Raw genomic sequence first — 22,576 nt, 5'->3', positions numbered from 1 at the left:
AGAGATAAAGTCTGGCCACCCAGGCTTCTAAGGACTGTACTTCTTTCAACACAGAAATGTTCATTCTTTTAGCAGTACATGGTACTTCTAATATTCTTCTCCAATACCTTAACTCAAATGCATCAGTTCTTCTAAGGTCTTCCTTATTCATGGTTCAAATTTAAAATGCATATGAAGCTACTGAAAATAACATGGCTTAGGTCAGGTGTACCTTAGTCCTCAAACTCACATCTTTGCTCTTGAACATTTTAAAGAAGTCTTGTGCAGCAGATTTGCCTAATGAAGTACACTGTTTGATTTCATGACTGCTGCTTCCATGAGTATTGATTGTAGATCCAAACAAAATGAAGTCATAGACAACTTCAATATTTTCTCCATTTATATGGATGCTATTTATTGGCGTTGTGAGGATTTTTGTTTTCTTGACATTGAAGTGCAACCCATACCAAAGGTTGTGGTTGTTGATCTTTATCAATAACTATTTTAAGTCCTCTTCCCTTTCAGCATGTATGATTGTATCATCTGCATACCACAGGTTGTTAATGAATCTTCCTCCAACCCTGATGCTATGTTCTTCTACATATAATACAGCTTCACAGATAATTTGCTCAGCATACAGATTGAATATGTATGGTAAAAGAATACAACCCTGATGCACACCTTTCCTGATTTTAAACCAACCACTGTTCCCTTCTTTTTTTCGATTGACTGCATCTTCTTGGTCTAAGTACAGGTTCCTCATGAACAAAACTAAGTGTTCTGGAATACTCATTCTTGGCAATGTTTTCCATAGCTTGTCATAACCCACAGAGTTGAAAGCCTTTGTGTAGTCAATAAATTTTTCAGCCAAGATCCATCTGACATTAGCAATGGCATCCCATTATTACACATCCTTGTCTGAATCCAACTTGAACCTCTGGCAGGTCCCTGTCAATGTACTTTTGCAACCATTTTTGAATTATCTTTAGCAAAATTTATTTGCATGTGATATTAATGAAATTGTCTGATAATTTTCACATTCCAAACGGTCACCTCTCTTTGGAATGGGCATAAATATGGATTTCCTCCCAACAGTTAGCCAGGTAGCTGTCTTCCAAATTTCTTGGCATACATGAGTGAATGCATCCAGTGGTACATCAGATTGTTGAAAGATTTCAGTTTGTATTCAATCAATTCCGAGATCCTTTGCCAATATTGGCTCTTGATCATATGCTACCTCTTCAAATGGTTGAACATCAACCATTTCTTTTTGGTTTAGTGACTGTATTCTTTCCATCTTCTGTTTATGCTTTCTATATCATTCAATATTTTGCCCAGAGAATCCTTCAATATTGTAAGTCAAGGCTTGAAATTTTTCTTCAGTTCTTTCAGCTTGAGAAATGCTGAATGTGTTCCTCCCTTTTGGTTTTCTAACGTCTTGTATTTGCACATTTCACTATGATATTTCATTTTGTCATCTCAAGCTGCCCTTTGAAATGTTCTGCTCAGTTCTTTTACTTCATCATTTCTTCCAGTTGTTTGAGTTTCTCTACACTCAAGGGTAAGTTTTAGTCTCTTATGATATCCACTTTGGCCTTTTCTTTCCTTCCTGCCTTTTTAATGACTTTTTTTCTTTCTTCCTGTATGATGTCCTTAGCTGCAGGATAATGCACTAGACCACAAGGTCAGTTTGAGCCTCAAGGTTGGCAATTCAAGCCCACCAGCTGCTCCAAGGAAACCCTATAAAGGTGGCTATGAGTCGGAACCAACTCAATAGCACTTAGTAACAATTTCTCTGGTCATTAGTACCTAATGCATCAAATCTGTTCTTGAGATGGTCTCAAAATTCAGGTGGCATATATTCCAAGTCATATTTTGGCTCTCATGGACTTGCTTTAATTTTCTTCAGCTTCAGCCTAAACTTGCATATGAGCAATTCATGGTCAGTTCCACATGATAATATGGAGCTTTTCCACAATCTCTTTCCACACATGTAGTTAATTTGACTTCTGTGTATTACATCTGGTGAATTCTGTGTGTATAGTCCTCTTTTATGTTGTTTTAAAAAGGAATTTGTAACGAATAAGTCATTGGTCTTGAAAATTCTACCATGCGATCTCCAGCATATGTTCTATCACCAACACCATAATTTTAAACTACTGATCCTTCTTCATTGTTTCTAACTCTTGTATTTCAATCACCAGTAATTATCAATACATCAATACATGTTTGATCCATTTCAGATAGAAGAAATCGAATTCTTCAATTTCATCATCACTGTCTTAGTGGTTGGTGCATAAATTTGAATAACAGTGGTATTAACTGGTCTTCCTTGTAGGCATATGGATAATATCCTAGCATAGACAGCATTATATAATATCCTATCATAGACAGCATTATACTTTAAGATAGATCTTGAAATGCTCATTTTGATGATGACTGTGATGCCATTCCTGTTCAATTTTTCATTCCTGGCATAGTAAACCATGTGATTGTCAGATTCAAAATGGCCAGCCAATACCAGTCCATTTCAGGTCACCAATGCCTAAGATATCAATCTTTATGCATTTCATTTTTTACATTTTCTAATATTCCTAGATTCATATTTTGCATAGTCCATGTTTTGATTATTAATGGATATTTGCATCTGTTTCTCCTTTAGCTTCTGTTTATCTGGAAATGTCCTAATTTTGACAGACATTTTACTGATTATATGATTTTTGGCTGACAATATTTTCTTTCAGAATTCTATATGTATCATCCCATTGCTTTCTTGCCTGCATGGTTTCTGCTGAGAAATCAGTGCTTAGTCCTATTGGTTTTCCTTGAAAGGTAACTCTTTATTTTTCCTGAGGTGCTCTAAGTGTTCTTTCCTTATCTTTGTTTTTGGAAAGTTTGATTATAACATGTCTTCATGCTTTTCTTTTGGACTTTATCCTGTTTGGGATCATTCCGCTTCTTGAATGCTTATTTTCTCATCTTTCATGATGTTAGGGAAGCTCTTTTCCAACAATCATCTCTTTAACAATTATCTCTGTGCTTTTTATTTTTTCTTTGTATCTCTTATTCTAGAATTCTGATCACCCATAAATTATTCCTCTTGTTGATGTCCCACATAATTCTTATCCTTTCTTCAGGTTTTTTCCTTCTTTTTTTTCTAATTGTTCTTCTAATAAACTAACATTGAGAGATTTGTCTTTAAGCTCACAGAGTTGAACTTCCATTGATTCAGTTCTACTTCTCTGCCCCTTCAATGTATTATCCATTTCTGACATCTTGTATTAATCTTCTGGATTTCTATTTGATATTTTTGTATGGTTTCTAATTTTTTATCTATTTTATCAGTTTGTTCTTATAGTGTTTTCCTGAATTCTTTTAAAGTTTTATCTGTGTTCTCCTTGCTTTCATCGAAAGTTTTTTAGATCTTTCTTTCAATCCACTGAAGGTAACTATGATTTTTTTAAGTTCTCTACCAGTTAATTCCAATATCAGTTCTTTCTCAGAAATATTTTCTGGTTCGGCATATTGGTCACATGTTTGAGTCTCTCTGTCTTGTTTCTTTGCATGAACTGAAATTGTCTGTTGTCTCTGAGACATCATGGTGTCATTGTATTTCTATTTAATTGATTACTGTATGTTGGTTTATTGTTAGGCACTCACCACCTGTTAAATGTGCTAGAGAATGGAAGTGTGTGCACAATTCTCTGTTTGCTGTTCAGGGTGGGTTTGGCTGATATTGGCTGCTTTCTATCAATCTAGTGGTACAGGTACTGGTAGTGGCTCCTGCTCAGTGTATGGGGCTTCAGGAGTTATGGGTGTGGCTGGACTGTATGGGTACAGTTGCTATCTCCTTTCAGATGGGGCAAGAGAAAAAAATGACAAAAAAACAACAGCAAAACAATTAAAATAATGCAGAAGAAAAAGAACCCAGCAGGCAACAGCAAGAATAAATAATATAATAACTAAAAAGAGAAAAAAAGGGAAGGGAAAATAATACAAGAGGATAGAAAATTAAAAAAAAGATAAAAATCCAATGAAACAAAACTAGGGTGAGGAAAAGGAAAAGTGAAAGAGATAAGAGAATAATAAGAAAAATTAAGAGAAATAAAGAAAGAATGGCAGGGTAAAAAAGAAAAAAATAGAAAAAAGAAAGCATTAAAAACAAGGGAAGGTTGAGAGAAGAAGATAATAATAATAATAAAGGAACAAACTAGGACAAGAGCTGGATTCAGAGAGGAGAAAACTGTAGGGGACATGGTATTTGGTATGGGTTGTCACCTTCTGCCAGCCAAGGAGCTTACCAGGTAGAGGGGGGAGGGGTAACAGGGTGGCATGGAGTTCCCATAGGCCTAGGTGGTGTTTATGTTCAGGGCACAAAATTGAAGTAGTTTGTGCAGATTTCAATGGCACTGATGCCATGGTCTTTGTTCCCAGAAGGAACTCTTTCAGAACCAGAGGACAGCTGGGAGCAGGGTGGTGGACTGTGGGAATTCCTACTTGTCCAGAGCTGGCCTGATACTAGCACTGTGCATTCTTCTGGTCTGACAAGAAGTTCACATGCCTCCAGATTTGGGGGTGATACACCCAGTGCCCAACTCACAACAGCATGACTCTGACCTCTGGCAGAGCCACTGCTATGCAAGGATGGGGGAGTGTGGGGGTTATCCATGATTCTGGGGAACAAGTAAGACTCAAATATTTCTCATTGCCAGCCACTTGTGAGCATCTGCACTGTCACGTTGCCATCTAGATTAAACGCTGTTGCTCACAAAAGTTCAGGATGGCTACACCACATCAGGCCAACAGACAGTTCACATGTCTGTCTCCTCTCTTTCCACCCCAGTTCAGCTTCTTCTCTTATTCAGTGGTCAATCTACTTCTCTATCCTTTCTTTTGAAGCTCAGGGTTCCAGGATTATCATCTGTATATGTTTCATCTGATTGCTTGCATCTTTGTTGTAGAGGATCTGTGTAGTCCACCATCTTGCCAAAAGTTTGCCTTTTCTTATCTTTTTATATAAGTGAGGGTCATACAATATTTATGCTTTTGTGACTGACTCAGCATAAAGTCTTCAAGATCCAGCCATACTGTAGCATGTATCAAGTCTTCATTTCTCCTACCGACTGAGTAGTTAGTATTCCATTGTATTTATATACTATTTTGCTTATCTGTTCTTCAACTGATGCGTATTTATGTTGTTTCTACCTTTTGGTATTCAAGTCTCTTTGAGTCTCTGCTTTCAAGTCTTTTGGGTATATACCTAAGACTGCAATTGCTGGGTCATATAGTAGTTTTGGAGTTCTGGTGTGGCACTGTAGGATAAGCACTGGACTGCTAACTGCAAGGTTGGTGATTCAAATCCACCAGCCTTGCCTTGGAAACCCTATACAAGGTTGCTATGAATCAGAACTGACACATGACACTTATCAACAGCAATGGCAGTTCTATTTTTAGTACTTTAAAGAAATGCCATACAATGGCTGTACCATTTTGCGTTCCCACCAGCAATGTATAAGGGTTCCAATTTCCCCATAGCCTCACCAACATTTGTTATTTTCAGGGTTGTGGCTTTTTTGGTTTTTACATTAGCTATCCTAATATAAATGAAATGGCATCTCATTGTGGTTTTGATATGCATCTCTCTGATGGCTAATGACATGGAACATGTTTTCATGTGCCTGGTGGTTATTTGAAAGTCCTTTGTCATGAATGTCTATTCAAGTCCTTCGTCATATCTATTTTTTTTGGTCAAATATGTGGTTTCTGAAAATATTCTCCCAATAGGTAGCTTGTCTTTTGGTAAAGTCTTTTTTAAAATATTTTTATTGTGAATTGAGTGAAGATTTGCAGAGCAGTATTATCTTCAGCAAATCATACCATTTAGTTTGTATTTTGCATTTTGTGCTTTTGTTAATCCATTGTTAAATGCTAGGCCTGACAGTGTTGTTCCTGCTTGTTCTAGGTCTAAAAGTTTTATGGTTTTTGTTTGTACATTTAGGTCCCTAATACATCTTGATTTTGTTTTTGTGTATGGTATAAGACATGAATCCTATTTCATTTTTCTGCATGTGGAAATCCAGTTTTCCCAATGCCATTTATTGAAGAGACTCTTCTTTCTCTATCAAAAATCAGTTGATTATAGATATCTGGGCTTATTCAGGACTAACAGTTCTATTCCATTGGTCTATGTGTCTACTGTTTTGATTATTGTAGCTTTATTTGCTTTTGTTAAGCCCTATCAAGTTTCTCAAGGTGCTCTCGTAGCATAGTGGTTACAAATCGGGCTGCTAATCTCACAGTCAGCACTTCCAAACTACCAGCTGTCCTGTGGGAGAAAGATGAGGCTTTCTGCTCCCGTGAAGATTTACAGCCTCAGAAACCCTGTACAGGGTTGCTATGAGTCAGAACTGACTCCACAGCACATAACAACAACAACATCAAGTTTCTACCGACTCCTAGTGAACCTGTACAGAGTTTCCAAGGAGCAGCTGGTGTGTTTGAACTACAGACCTTGTGGTTAACAATCCAGTGCTTATCCTACAGTGCTATATGGTGGTGGTGGTGACTGTGTGCCACTAAGTTGGTTCAAATTCTTAGTGATATTGTATAGGGTTTCTGAGGCTATAAATCTTTACAGGATCAGAAAGCCTCATCTTTCTCCTGGCCAGCAACTGGTAGATTGAAATTGCTGCCCTTGAAATTAGCAGCCAAATTCATAATCTACTACACTACCAATGCTCCTTAGTAGTTGTATTTGTTGTTGTTGTTAAGTGCCATTGTGTTAGTTCTGAATCATAGTGACCCTGTATAGGGTTTCTGAGGAGCAGCTGGTGAGTTTCAACTGCAGACCTTGTGGTTCACAGTCCAGTGCTGACTGATACTACAATGCCACACCAGGAATCCTAGGAGCTATATGTTGTTGTTAAGTGTCTTTGAGTTGATTCCAACTCATAGTGACCCTGTATCGGGTTTCCACTTAACCTTCCAGTTCAAACTGATTTTGCAGTCCAGTGCTTATCCTACAGTTCCACACTAGTACTCCAGGAGCTGTATAGTATGGTTTAAAATCAGGACATGTGATTCCACCTACTTTGTTCTTCTCTTTCAACATTGCATTAATTATTTGGGATCTCTTGCCATTCCATATAAAGTTGAGGATTGTTTTTTGCTTTTTCTGTAAAGACAGTTGTTGGGATTTTTATTGGGATTGTATTAAATTTAGTCACTCTTTCTTGACAGTTTCTTTTTTCTTAGGTTCTACAGACACTGCACTTTCTTGGTTCGTCTCAAGTCCCTTCCATATCTACATTCTATGGCTCTGAGTCAATGAAATATATCTGAAATCTTTTTTTTTTATATTTCAATATATTATAACTTTTTTTAATGTTAGGTTTTGTAGCTACTCCTGTCTACTTTAGTGTTTCAGTAATTGATTTAATTGTACAAAATCAGCTGGATCTTTGCTAATTTATATGTAATCTGTTTGTTTTTCTTCTTCATATAAAAGTATATACATTTTAAAGGTGTACTACACTATACTTACATTGAAAATACCTACACGTTATATTCTAGAACAACATCCTATTGCTTATGCCTAATATTAGCATTTCAAAAATGTATATGGGTCAGAAGTCATTGATCTTGTTCCATCTAGTTTGGATATTTTAAAAATGAAACAACAACCTTGTAAGGTAAGTGAAGGCATGCTGACCAACCATAAGAACCAGAATTCACCAACAGTCATAAACAAAGAGCCACAAATAACATATTTGACAGTTTAAGACTGAATTTATATATTACACAGAAATAGATTGTAGTGGTTAAGTGAATCCTTTTGTGGGTCCATGTAACATCACTTGAAAACATCAAAAGGACATAATATTACAATACAATTTTTATTAATTGTTTTCTTTCACACACACTTTAGGTGTTATACTTGATATCTTTAGGAGAACTGCATGAGACCCCAGAGTAAAAGATTAGCTATCCCACAAATCTTCTGATAAGAAGTTTCCCTTGTCCTTATTAAAATACTGGCAATGTGGAATTGTGTGAAATGATAAGGTCAAAAAAGCAAATTTTGAGGGTACAAAGTTGAAAATGACCATCAATGCTAAGGCAGTAGTTAGGAGTGGGGATAAGGATTCTTAGACTATTCCCAATGCAAGCCACATAAAAGAGTAGCTGAAGTTTTGTTTTGTTTATCACCAAAGAATATCTGAATTTGAAAGACCTTGAACACAAAGGAGCTCTCTTGATCCATGGAACATAAACATGTCAGTGTCTCAACAAGGCATGATATACTATCATCCCTGTTCTAACAAGAGAAATTCAGTGACTTGCCCAAAGTGGAAAGAATCAAGGGATAAGTCAACAGACTCTCAAATCTTTGTCAAGAACTTAAAACCAGTTAATTTGCACATAATATGACAATGGTTAGTTGTTGCTTTCTCTCTCCCCTTTCTCTCTCTTCTCCCCTCCTTCATCTCTCTTCCTCACCACCTGAATGCTTGATATGCTGATTCTTATTATATCATACAGTTTTGTTCTCAAGTAGTATAAGAGATTGTTGTTGTTGTTGTTAAGTGCCATTGAGTTGTTTCCAACCCATAACGACCTTGTACAGGGTTTCTGAAAAGTGGCTGATAAGCTTGAACTGCCAACCTTGTGGTTCACACTAACTTTGCAGTCCACCGCATTAACCCACAGCACCATACCAAAACTCCATGAGATATTAGAGTACTCAAATTAATAGACTTTGGTATTCATATTATAGGTGTGGGTTTTGTACAACCCATAGTTACAAACCAACCCTTGTAAAGCCTTCCCTCCCCCTCCTGGTTCCCTGGGTCCACACAAGAAGGAAATGGTGTGATGCTGTCTGGTTAATCACAGCTCCAGACACTCACTGGCCCTGCACTCCATAGCTGCATCCTTCTCCTCCTGTTCCTCCCACTCCAGTTCCTACTCTTTGCAGCCTCTGCAGCACCACAACCATCCCCTCTGTGTTTGTGAACATTTCTGCTCTCTGAGACCATCACCTCTAGTCAACCACCCACCCTTCCCATGGCTATCCTCCCTGGCCAGCCCTATGCCCCTCTGTGCCTTAGGAAGTTTATTCCACCTGTCCTCCACCCTGTCTTTCTCCTCTTTACCCCCATCTCCTGTTTCCATTTCTTCCCCACCCACCTACTCATGCTGGCTTCTTTTGCCAGACTACTCTCTGGCCAGCCCTTGGCCCCCCACACCTCTCCACTACAGCCACTACCTATGCTGAGGGTCTCCTTGGCCTTGTAGAGCTGGGCACCCTAACCACTATACCACCCTACCCCCCATATGCAAACTGACTGGCAGGCTCCCATTATGCCTTCCCCAGTTCAGTAACTAGCATCAAAACATTATTATTATTGCATTATTATATTAAATTAGTTTCTAGTGTATCTGGAAGTGTTTCCTTAACATATTTTATGCACAGAAAGGTACACTATATGGAATCCTGGTGTGGGGCTGTAGGGTAAGCACTGGACTGCTAACCACGAGGTCATCAGTTAAAACCCACCAGTCCCTCATTGGAAACCCTATACAGGTCGCTATGAGTCAGAACCGACTTTACAGCACTTAACAACGACAACAAGATGAACTAACTGACTTCAGATGGGAATCTTACCTAATTGTTCTGACTTAAATGCAAATTTGACTTACAGGATGGAAATTGTTCTGAATCCAGGAACTGCCTGTACTAGAGAACCACTTATATATGCCATATAAAGTTAACCAATTTTTAAGAGTGAGAATATAATAAAATTTGCTCATAACTAAAAATACACTGTACATTAAATTATCTTTTGTGACTGGTTCAGCCTTGCCCTGGAAGGATGTCTGTAGTTAGTAAAAGGCACCATCTATAGAATGACTGGACTATAATTGACTGCTCTAGGTAAAACTGATCCTTAGGTCTATGGGTAAAGAAAATCATCTAGATTATTTTTAGAGTAAACATTGCCAGAATTGTTATCTAAAATACTAAAAATCCTACAAACTCAAGTAGTCTTGATACCTTGTTGTTGTTAAGTGCTGTTGAATTGACTCCAACTCATAGCAAATCTGTGTAGGGTTTCTGAGGAGCAGCTGGAGGATTTGAACCACCAACCTTGAGGCTCAGACTGACCTTGAGGTCCAGTACATTATCCTGCAGCACCGCACCAGGACTTCCTTGTATTTACCTTTATTTTCAAATTCAAAATCCCAACTTTCTGTTCTTAAAAGGAGTATTGTGGGTGAAGAAGGGGCTGGCCTTCAAGCGACAGCAATGCAAGATGGCAGCCACCACGGGCTGGGACAATTTATGAAAACCGGATATACAGCCTTAAAATAGAATGTGGACCTAAATACCCAGAAGCACCCCCCTTTGTAAGATTTGTAACAAAAATTAATATGAATGGAGTTAATAGTTCTAATGGAGTGGTGGACCCAAGAGCCATATTAGTGCTAGCAAAATGGCAGGATTCATATAGCATCAAAGTTCTCCTGCAAGAGCTTCGGCAACTAATGATGTCTAAAAATATGAAACTCCCTCAACCACCTGAAGGACAGTGTTACAGCAATTAATCAAAAAGAAAAACCACAGGCCCTCCCCTGTCCCCACCCTCATTCGATTTATGCAGTGTTCATTTTCCACACTAGTAAAATTTCTAGATACGTCTTGTAGATCTCAATGTACTGGAAAGGAAGCTCCCATTTAAGGGCAAGTTATCTTAAGATACTGTAAATGATACTAATTTTGTGTCTATTTGAAATACATTAGTTGTGCTATAACAAAAAAAAAAAAAAAAGGAGTATTGTGGTACCTCATTTTGAAATTCTGTAGAAACATCTTCATCTTTAGGACTTTTAAGAGACTACCCCTAGAAGTAATGTTTACTATGTTGCATTGCCATAACTTCACGTTTAAATTGGTTTGACAAAATGCCAATTTATCAAGAGTCCCAGGTGGTATGGTGCCAGTGACAAAGAGTTTGCTGTTACATGCCAAAAGTTATATTTAAGTTTCTGGTACAAATTAGTAATTACTTATAACATTTTATAAACACAAGAAATCATCCTAAAAGTCTTTAATTCAAAGGTAACATCATTTATTCTATAAGTTTGGGGAAATTTTGCAGTATCAAAGAGATCCGTTGTTGTTGTTAAGTGCTATCAAGTCAGTTCCAACTCATAGTGACCCTGTATAAGGTTTCCGAGGCTGTAAATCTGGGAGCAGAATCATCTTTCTCCTAAAGAGCAGCTGGTGGGCTCAAACCACCAAACTTGTGGTTTGCAGTGCAGTCCTTATCTTACAGAGTCACTGTACTCCCAGTGTCAAAGAAAGGATGATGGTTAGTAACAATGTATAATGGTTAGTAATGAAAGCTACTAACAATGACCTCTCATCTTGTGCCAGGTAATTATTTGCCAAATACTTTTATATGTATTATGCCATTTACTTGTATATATTTTTTTGGTGAAAATAGTATAACAAAGCATAGACCAGCTCAACAATTTCTATGTACATTCAGTAACATTGATTACATTCTTCAATTGTGACATTTTTCTCTATCTCCTTTCCCATCATGAACACAAACTCACTGTGCCCTGAGCTTCCCATCTAATATTCGGGTTGCTCTTAAAAATTTGATCACATACAAATAATTCTTTAAAAGAGCACAATACTCAGGGAAAACATTCTTTATTAATTAAAGTAAACAATCATTTGGTTTGGCAGTGACTTCGGGGTATAGTTTTGGTAAAGTTTAAATGTTTCTTTAGGGAAATAGTTTTAAGGGGTCATCCAGTCTCAATGACTCCAAAATTTTTCAATTCCATCATAATTTGGAATTCTGTTCCACATCCCCCACCCCATCTGACCAGGATTCTCCTATAGAATCTTTTACCCAAATGTTCACTAATGGTAGCCAGGCACCATCTAGTTCTTTTGACCTCATGGCAAAGGAGGCAGTTATTCACAGAGGCAGTCAAGTATTATGTTATTTAAATCCATATTAACAAACAAATCTATGGCTTAGATATTATTATTAATTCCATTTTGCAAACAATAACCCAAACCAACAAAAGGAGGTGTGTGGGGGGGGGAGGGGGGAAGAGGGAAGTCTGTAGACTATTTTGCTCTGAAAAAAATAACCTGTAGATGCAAAAACACATTTAGAATTAAATCTGATGGTTCCTATGGAGGAGTATTGGGAGTCCTGGTGTGGCACTGTGGGTTAATGCACCAGACTGCAAAGCCGTTTGAACTACAAGGTTGGCAGTTCAAACTCATCAGCTGCTCCTTGGAAACCCTATACAGGGTCACTATGGGTTGGAACTGACTCAATGGCACTTCACAACAACAAATGAAGTATTAATATTTAGTAAGTGTCAACCATGTGCCAGGAACTAGACCAGGTACTTTACATATGTTGTTTCATTTAAAATTCCAATCAACCTCATGAGAGGTTACAGATATAAGGAAGAGAGGTTCAAAGAATTTAAGAAATTTACCCAAGATCACACTACTCGTGAGGGTAGAGCTGGAATGTGAATCTAGTATTGGTCTGATTCCAAAATCCATACTCTTTCCACTATGAAACAAAAATCAAACCAGTAAGGGAGGGGGAAATTTTAGTTTAATAATAAATTCCATATTTTGATTTTTTGGAACTAAAACCTTAGTCATGAAAGTTAATTCCAAAATCAATGCCAACAATAAATTCCATTTCTCCTGTATGTATGTAGTTTTTCATACTAAGGGACACAGTTACAGCATTCTGATCACTTTTAGTGTTCAAAGCAGAGACTGGAAAGAGATTGAAAAGATCCCAGAAATCTTTTCAGACCAAATAATGGAAAAATAAACATTTAAATCAGAGTGATCCAGATTTGTCTTCATGCAACAGGGCAGCTTCTTCTTAGATGATTAAGTAACTCTTCCATGCCATTAGATCCAGATCTCCCCCTTGGTACAGGGGAAGAAGCTAATCCCTGTACCCTCAGAGGTCTGAAAGCTTGGATAGACTCTCCAAACAAACAAACAAAAAAAAACTCCATCAGCATTTCTCATCAGAATCTTTTGAAGCAACTGTTAAAAATGCAGATTCCCAGCCCTAAACTCTGAGAGCAAGACATATAAATCTGCATTTTAACAAGGGTCTCAGATAACTTGTATACACAGTAGTTTGAGAGGCACCGTGCAGAGCAATAGAAACTCTCCTTTCTCAGGCCTTACCAACAGCATAAAAGGTACCATTAAATCTGTTCTACTTCATGGCGATCCCATGAAGTAGAACTGTGTTCCATAGGGCCTTTAATGACTGATTTTCAAAAGTGGATCACCAGGCATTTCTTCCACAACACTGCTGGGTAGCTCTGAACTACTCACCTTTCAGTTATTAACAAATTGTGCCACATAGGGACCTTTTCATTCAGGCCCTCCTACTTTTGAATTTGGCATGCTCAGACACATGTAAGCGGAATTGATCTTTACCCTATACTTGGAGAGAAGGGTTTTTTGAGTTAATTAATAAGTCACTAGAGAAGGATATCATATTTGGTAGGGTAAAGGGTCAGAGAAAAAGAGGAACCCCAAGCAAGATGGACTGGCAAAGTGGCAGCATCAATGGGCTCAAGTGTGGCAACAATTGTGAAGTTGGCCCAGGACCGGGCAGTGTTTCGTTCTGTTGTACATAGGGTCACTATGAGTCGGTACTGACTTGATGGCACCTAACAACAACAACAACATTAACAAGATGCTTATCACACATTTTTAAAGTACCTTAGAAACACTTCTCCATAAACAGAAGGTAAAGATTAGTTCATATCATTCTTATCTACTCATCATAAAGGACATAGGATCTGTAACACGTTCATGTAAAATATTTCAGCAGCCTTCCTTTGGCCTGTGACAATCCCTATATTAAGCTCAATGTTTACTAAAAACATATTCTATAATTCAGACTTTAATTAAAATCATCTTACTTCAATTGAGCCCTAAATAATGAAGTTGAGCCATATTTCCATTCTCACAACAGAGATCAAATCTAAAAGCAAGAATTATTAGCCTCCATAATAAATAGTAATTAGTAAAGTGCTCCCATGTAGCAGGCACTATTACAGACATGAGATACTCCTTGGATTAACGGGCTCCATCATGAGACAATTCCGCCACTGTATCACCACCTCTTGAAGATTCACAATGCCCATGAGCCTGTTAAGGACTCCAAGAAGGCTTTGCAGTAAAGAAATTGATTTCTTTTTCTTATCTCAAGAGTTAACAAAATCTATTTCTTACCTAGTGTGGTGCTGTAGGATAAGCACTGGACTGCAAGGTCAGTTTGAACCACAAGATAGGTGGTTCAAACACACCATATATATTGGTAACCATATACAGGGTTGCTATGAGTCAGAACTAACTTGATAGTACTAGACAACAACATTTCCTACCCGTTAGAAGGAAAACCTCCTGACATACACTTTAAGATATTCTGCTATGCATCAGTCTATAGATTTAGGGCCCTACCTCAAACCTGTAGAGTTACTGCAGGAATCTGTGTTTTGAACAACTCTCTAGGTGGTCCAAAGCTATAGGCCATACTAGAAGAATTGGTGGTTGTCTTAAAGGTGTCAGTCAAGGTAAATCTTTTAAGCTACACTAGCAAGGCTAACTAAATACTTCCAAAAAAAAAAAAAAAAAATCAAAGATGGAATCTACCGGGTGACCACATTTTAACATTTGATGTTTCACTATCTGGCCAGTGTGGGTGGGGGGCAAGCTGCCATTTTTCTTATATGTAAAATGAAAATGATTATCCCTACCTCAGAGACCCTGGACTCCTGGTATGGCACTGTAAGATCAGCAAACCACAATGTTGGCAATTCAGACCCACTAGCTCCTCCTCGGAAACCCTATACAGTGTTGCTATGAGTCGTAACTGACTCAAAGGCACTTAACAATAACACCTCAGAGAGCCAGTGTGAGAATTCAATGAATACATGAAAAGTATCTGTTATAAACAGGAAGCTCAAAAAAAATGTTTCTTCTTTGTCTATCCTTCTCTCCTTAACCTCTTCCCCTGTTATAGCCTCTTTTTTCTCCCACACAGCAGCTGGTGGGTTTGAACCACTAGGTTAGTAGCCCAATGCTTATCTCACAGCATGAATTTGTTGTTGTTTTGTTAAGTGCAGATAGCATTCCAGTGTTTATCCTATAGTGCCACACCAGAACTCCACAGTATGAATAGCTACTTCAAAATCAACAGCAAAGTGTCCTATGCTCCTGCAATAATTAAGTTGATGTCACAGTGGTACAATCTCAGAAACCCTGTTATAAGGTCACTATGAGTTGGAATCAACTCGATGGCAGTGGATTTGGTTTGGTTTGGACTGATTATCTTCCAAGGATAAAGTTTCCTTTAATGAGCCCACATGTCAGCAATACAAGGTAAAGTGCAAGGTCTCAATTCAATTTGATTAGCTAAATGTCACCATGCACTGGGGTACACTGAGATGAAAAAAAAAAAAAGAAAGAAAAGTTCCACCCTCAAGTTGCTGATGGCATAGTAATGAAAATACCTAGTGTGCCTAAAACCAAAAACCAAACCCACTGCCATTGAGTTGACTTGGATTCATTACAACCCTATAGGACAGAATAGAAGTATTTCCTAGGGTTTTTGAGGCTATAAATCTTTAAGGGAGGAGGCTGCTTCATCTTTCTCCTGTGGAAAGGCTGATGGGTTTGAACCGCTGGCCTTGCAGTTATCAGCCCAACACTTAATTCTCTGTGCTACCAGTGCTCCTTCCTAGTGTGTTTAGTGGAGCAAAAAATAAGAAGTCTTTTTCTGGGAGCCAGGCAAAGAGATGCAGTTAGCCATAGAGGCAAACCAAACTCATTCAAAATGCATTATGACTAAGTTAAAGCAGAGTCCAAGGACACCCAATGTCATTTTTACCCAGAAAAAAACAAGCACTGACCTAACCCAGGGCTGCAGTTCCAGGCTTGGTTCCAGCAGCCAGGACAAACCTAGTCACAGACTGCTGTGCACTTTGTGCCTGGTGCTGTATTACATGTAGGACAAAGCCGGTCAAGCAGAAGTGGCCTCTACCCTTTAGGAGGAAAAACATTGATGAAGGCAAACCTCTAAAGCACATGAAAATAATAAAAAAAAAAGTTAGCACCAAACAAACAGATAAATACCACATCCACTCACATCATTCTCTTCTCAGGTTGCTGTTCATTTTTCTCTATGATGGAAAAGGTTGATGAGAGCAAAATAAGTGAGCATCAGGTCCCTAGCCAGCTCTACCTCAGCAACCTGTCAGCAGAGTTGGAGGTTCTTGCTTTTTCAAACATTGATTCTGCCAGAGTTGTATGACAATCAGTAGTCAAACTAATTGGAATATGGCTCTCCTAACATTTCTTTTTCTAGTTTGGCAATCCTTCATTCTTTGTCCATGAGGTACAAGTTATGTATGCATAGAACATTTTCTTTTCTATTAATGCTTCCTTCTGGGTCTTCAGCTTCTCTGGTCAGGGGGACAAATGACAGCCAGCTGTTGCTGTATCTCGCTCCACCTGCACCACTTCCCACATAGAGCAGGGCATTCAGGATGGGCAAGGTTGGCACCTGCAACCCCAGAGCCAAGAGAGGGGGAAAGTGGTTGCGAGGCAGAACTAGAGGACAAAGTGCAGACTAGGCCAATAATTTCTTGCCCCTTCTACATATCTCTTTACCAAACTACCATCATCATGAAGAGAAAGCACATCACATTAAAAGAAGTCCCGATGAATAGCAGAGGAACCCTGGCAGCACAATGTTTAAATGCTTGGTTGCTAACAGAAATGTCAGTGGTTCAAATCCATCAGCTGCTCCATGGGTGAAAAGACCTAGCAATCTGCTCCCAAAAAGATTACCAGTTACCATCGAGTCAGTTCCAACTTATAGCAACCCTATAGGGCAGAGTAGAGCCGCCCCATAAGGTTTTTAAGGCTGTAAATCTTTATAAGAGCAGACAACCACATCTTGGTCCTGTGGAGGAGATAGTGGGTTTGAACCACTGACCTTTCTATTAGCAACCATGTGTTTAACTCCTGCACTACCAGGGCTCCATCAGTAAATATTGCTGCTGCTGTGTGCCATCAAATCTGTTCCAACTCATAGCTACCCTGTTCAGGGTTTCCAAGGCTATAAATCTTTATGGGAGCAGAAAGCCTTATCTTTTCCCATAGAGCAGCTGGTGGATTTGAACTACTGATCTTGATGTTCGTAACACTATGCTACCAGGACTCTAGGAAACCATATTGGGTAGTTCTACTCTGTTCTATAGGGTCCTATAAGTCAGAAGCAACTTCATGGCACACAACAGCAGCTATGAATAGCTCAGGTGCTGTTTGTAAGTAGGAAAAAGAGTGATCAGGGAAGGATGACATTAAACAAACAGTTTTTCCTGATTTTCTTCCAGAAATGCATATAGAAAGAGATTACATTGAAGAGCTATAACTGAATAAATACTGTAAACTATTTATTGTAATGTAATTATACAGAATGCATGTAAGCCATCTGAAAGGAAAGCATAAGTGGGGTTTACACTCTCCACTACTCAGCCTACCATCCACTGGACAGCTGAGCTTCATTCCTATATCTAACTACTCAAATAACCTTTCGGCACTGACTAGCTGATATTGCCAAAGGGCAAAAGGTGCTGACAGGGACCATGGACATTTCTGTAATGCCTTTCCCTCCCAGTCCCCCAGAAGAACAAATACTGCTCAGATCTTGCAAAGCCAACAAAACCACAGCACAGGCCAGCTGCAAACTCCCCCTCATCAAAGACCTCCCTGAGCCAGCAAAGTCAAGGCTGTGAGCTCTAGGTCCTCAGAAGGTTGCTAGAGAGGACAGCAAGCCTGCAGGATGAGTCAGGAGAATTGAGGAAACCCAGCCAGTCTCCAGAGCCAGGCCTCTAATAAGGCAGCCAAAGAAAAATCTCTGTAAGAAACTTGGAACATTCTGATAAAGGAGAAGAGAGTTGGGGAAAGAAGCAACAGAAAGACCATCTTTTCTCAGCATCAACAAAAGAAAGTTGACCACATTTATCCTTGACATGCCCGTTATCCCATTTTTAACACCTTCTCCTTCACAAAGCACCCAAGACCCCCACACTGATGCCTGCTGATCAGGCATTTCCTACCCACTTCAGCTCCTCCCCCAACAGGCCCGCATTCCTCAGACCTTCCCCAATATTTCATTGCCTTTCACAGTGGTGACATGTTTCCTCAGTACTGCTCTGTCTTATTGTTTCACAATAACATGTATCTATTGCTATTCCTGAATTAATGCTGGCTATTTGGAATCCTGGTGTGGCACTGTAGAATAAGCACTCAGCCACAAGGTTGGCAGTTCAAACTCACCAGCCACTCCTTGGAACATAGCAACCCTGTATAGGATTTCCAAAGAGCAGCTGGTGAGTTTGAATGAGTTGGAACAAAGTTCTAGTGTAGCACTATGGGATAAAACACTGGACCACAAGGTCAGTTTGAATCACAAGGTTGGCTGTTCAAATATACCAGTCTGTCCTTGGAAACCCTACATAGGTCGCTATGAGTTAGAACCAACTCAACGGCACTTAACAACAACATTTGTGAGTTAGTGTGGCCCCTAGTAGGGTTGTTGTTGTTGCTGTTAGGTTCCATTGAGTCAGTTTTGACTCATAGCACAAAGGACGGAAACATTGTCCAGTCCTGCACCATTCTCACAACCATTGTTATGCTTGAGTCCATTGCTGCTGCCCCTGTGCTAATCCATTTCTTTGATTGTCTTCCTCTTTTTTACCTACTCTTCTCTTTACCTAGCATGATGTCCTTCTCCAGGGACTGGTCCCTCCTGATAATATATCCAAAGTACGAGAGCATCCTGGCTGTACTTCTTCCAACACAGATTTGTTTCTGGCAGTCCGTGGCACTTTTAATATTCTTCTCCAACACCATAACTCAAATGCATCAATCTTCTGTGGTCTTCCTTATTTACTGTCAAACTTTCACATGCATATGAGGTGATTGGAAATGCCATGGCTTGGGTCAGGTGCACCTTAGTCCTCAAACTGACATTTTTGCTCGTGAACACTTTAAAGGAGTCTTTCGCAGCAGATTTACCTGATGCAATATGTTTGATTTCTTGACTGCTGCTTCCATGAATGTTGATAGTGGATTTGAGCAAAATGAAGTCTTTAACAAATTCAATCTTTTCTCCATTTATCATGATGCTATTTATTGGTTCAATTTTGAGGATTTTTGTTTTGTTTCTGTTTGAGTGCAATCTATACTGAAGTCTTTTAAGTTCAGTATTTTAAGTTCTTTTCACTTTGGGCAAGCAAGGTTCTATTATCTGCATATCACAAGTTGTTAATGAGTCTTCCACTAATCCTGATGCCATGCTCTTCTTCATATAATCCAGTTTCTCAGATTATTTGCTCAGAGTACAGATTGAATAAGTATGGCAAAAGAATACAACCCTGGCACACACATTTCCTGATTTTAAGCCATCCCTTGTTCTGTTCCAACAATTACCTTTTGTTTTATGTACAGGTTCCTCATGAGCACAGTTAAGTGTTCTGGACTATCCATTCTTCACATTGTTATCCATAGCTTGTCATGATAAACAGTGTTATACATTGAATAATTAAACATCTGGCCCCTAGTATCAGAGTACCTTTACTCCAAAGACTATATGTGAAGAAAGTTTTCTAAAGAAGGCACACCTGAAGCAGAAATATTCCTGGAGAATCCACCAAGAGACTTCCTAATGTGGAATACTGGATATGAGAACTTTGTCTGGATTATTTCCAGTACATTATAAACTGCTACTTTGTGATACCATTGCTGGTAGAGTGGGGAGAAAATACAAGGAGTTAAGAAAATTGATCATATTATCACACTGTGAGGAAGAAATACAAAAAGACAACCCATAATATGACAGAAAATAAATAAATAAACAAAAGCCTGCTTAGAAGTTTCCCAAACCTTATATTGCTCCCAAGGAGCTAAATAAGAAAGTTTGTAACTTGGAAGGTCTATCCATGGCATTTGCCTGTGTGTCTGGCACTTGGGAGTGAGTCAGGATCAGGGAATCACTTTGCTAGATAGAAGCAGATAATGATGATAAGTGGACATCTTTTCTAAATCTAGCAGCTGTGGATGGGACAAACACCTGGTACTTAGATTACCTAGGTTTTATAGAATCCCTGGGTTGTACAAATAGGTAATGCACTCAGCTTCTAACCAAAAGGTTCGTTTTTCAAGTCTACCCTGAGGCACTTCAGAATAAAGGTCTCATAAAGTACTTCCAAAGGAGCCCTGGTAGCTTAATGGATTATGAGCTGGGTTGCTAACCACAAGGTCAGTAGTTCAAATCTACCAGTTGCTCCGTGGGAGAAAGATGAGTTTTTCTGCTCCTGTAAAAAGATTTACCGCTTTGGAAACCCTATTCAGGGTCACTATGAGTAAGAACCAATTTAACAGCACACAGCTACCACCACCACCACCACTAGTCTACTTTCAAAAGAGCATCTATTAGTGGGAGTATACCCACTAATGGAGTCCGGGTGTGATGCTGTAGGATAACCACCAGCCTGCTAACCACAAGATTGGCAATTCAAACCCATCAGTTGCTCCTCTGAAATCTTATACAGGGTCACTATGAGTCAGAACAGACTCAAAAGCACTTAACAACAACAACATACCCACAAACTATTTATAGGTTTAACAGAGGAGACTTGTACATGGAAACTCTGGTGTGGTGCTATAGGATAACACTGGACTGCTAGCCACAAGGTCAGCAGTTCAAGCCCATCAGCTGCTCTTGGAAACCCTATACAAGGTTGTGATTAGTTGGAACCAACTCTATGGCACACAATAACAATAACAACAACTTATATTTTCTGAAAATGCATCCATAAATGATAGAGCATACAGAGGAGGAAATTACGAAAGCTTCTTTGACATTACCAAAGTACTTGAAGTAATGAGTCACTGGGCCTGGGGGCTCAGGACCATAGTTTCAGAGAATACTAAGGTCTATTGGCATAACATAGTCCACAAAGACTATGTTCTACTTCCTACTTTAGTGAGCAACAACTGGAGTCTTAAAAGCTTGTGAGCAGCCATTTGTGGTACAACTATTGGTCTCTTCCTAGCCAGAGGAAAGTATAGTGATGAAAATTGAAGATGCCTGATGGCAATTAGTCTAATGGATCATGCAAACATTAGTCTCCACAATTCTGAGACCAGAAGAACTAGGTGGTGCCCCACTACCACTACCAACTGCTCTTAAAGGAATCACATTAGAAGGTCCTGGATAGAGTGGGAGAAAAATGTGAAACAAAACTCAAAATCATGAAAAAAGGACCAACAAGTAGATACATGCAAACCAGTGTTCATAGCAGCACTATTCACAATAGCAAAAAGATGGAGACAGCCTAAGTGCCCATCAATGGAAGAATGGATAAACAAACTTTGGTATATACATGCAATGGAATATTATGCTACCTTGAAGAATAACAGGAAAGCTGTAAGCCACCACATAACATGGATGAACCTTGTGGACATTATACTGAGTGAAATTATTTACAAAAGGAGAAATACTGCATAGGACCATTACTGTAAAAGCTTAAGAAAAGATACCCATAATAAAAGGAAAAAATAATTATTTGTTGGTTATGGGGGCAGGGGAGCAGGGAGGGAGGGGACAGTAGAGCACAGGGTAGGGAATATACACACCATAGTTCAGGTGTTGGAGAGGGCAATACATACAAGAAGTGGGAGGGGCATGGAAGAACAAGGTAGATAGGGAAACACAGAGGCAGGTTTGCATGGGCTAAATGGAACAGAGATAAATAGTGATGTATGCTCAACCTTGGAACAACAGAGCTCCATGATACAGTGATTGAGGCATAGTCTGAATGGGTAAAGGAGGGGAAATAATGTTAAGATACTTGACTGCCGACCTTGCAGTTCAAATGGCTTTGCAGTCTGGTGCATTAACCCACAGTGCCACACCTGGATATTATGAATATTGGTTTCCTTTGCCCACTACTGCAAAATAGATAATTGAATGGGTTAGAAAGGAATATTGGGAAACATGGTTACAGAAAGCTTGTAATCCCATCTTCAGCCTATAACTGATTGAAACACCTAAAAGGGGTTCTAGAATCTTCCCAGTGAAATAACCTTCCTGTGAAGCCTTTGTAGTCAATAGGATCTAAGGTGGAATCCTGAGCCCTATCCAGAACCTTCTGAAGTGGGGCATTCCTACTTGAGAAGACAAACAGACCAGCTTGTAATAGCTAGAGGAATAGAAGATGCTTCTTGAAAGAAAGACCAGCAGGAAAAATCCAAAACAAAAATGGTAGTCTGACTGGCTACTACAAGAACAATTCACAGGTCTGGGGAGCCATCAAGGCAAGCAATCAAGTCCCTTCAAGAAAAATCCCCCTCCAAGACTGAAACTCAAAAGGAACACATGAGCAGGCATGTAAGCTTGCTGATAACCGTGTTGGTCTCCTGGTGAGTGGAAGA

At 39.1% G+C, this 22,576-nt stretch overlaps 2 protein-coding genes across 3 annotated transcripts in view; both read left to right on the top strand.

The window, feature by feature from the left end:
- GRIA3 (glutamate receptor, ionotropic, AMPA 3) overlaps positions 1-22,576 on the top strand; it is a 491,170-nt gene that overhangs the window by 42,481 nt on the left and 426,113 nt on the right. The gene's annotated exons all lie outside the window — the stretch shown is intronic.
- Positions 4,234-10,587, top strand: LOC102838073 (ubiquitin-conjugating enzyme E2 variant 1-like). The gene is made up of 2 exons (XM_006862854.1): positions 4,234-4,283; positions 10,266-10,587. Exons 1-2 carry the CDS (start codon positions 4,234-4,236, stop codon positions 10,585-10,587), a joined length of 372 nt encoding a protein of 123 aa, XP_006862916.1.

The sequence above is a fragment of the Chrysochloris asiatica genome, unplaced genomic scaffold (genome assembly GCF_000296735.1).
Source record: "Chrysochloris asiatica unplaced genomic scaffold, ChrAsi1.0 scaffold00051, whole genome shotgun sequence".
NCBI classification, from domain to species: domain Eukaryota; kingdom Metazoa; phylum Chordata; class Mammalia; order Afrosoricida; family Chrysochloridae; genus Chrysochloris; species Chrysochloris asiatica.
The sequence above is the reverse complement of the archived record's forward strand: the minus strand, read 5'-3'. Positions and strand labels throughout refer to the sequence as shown.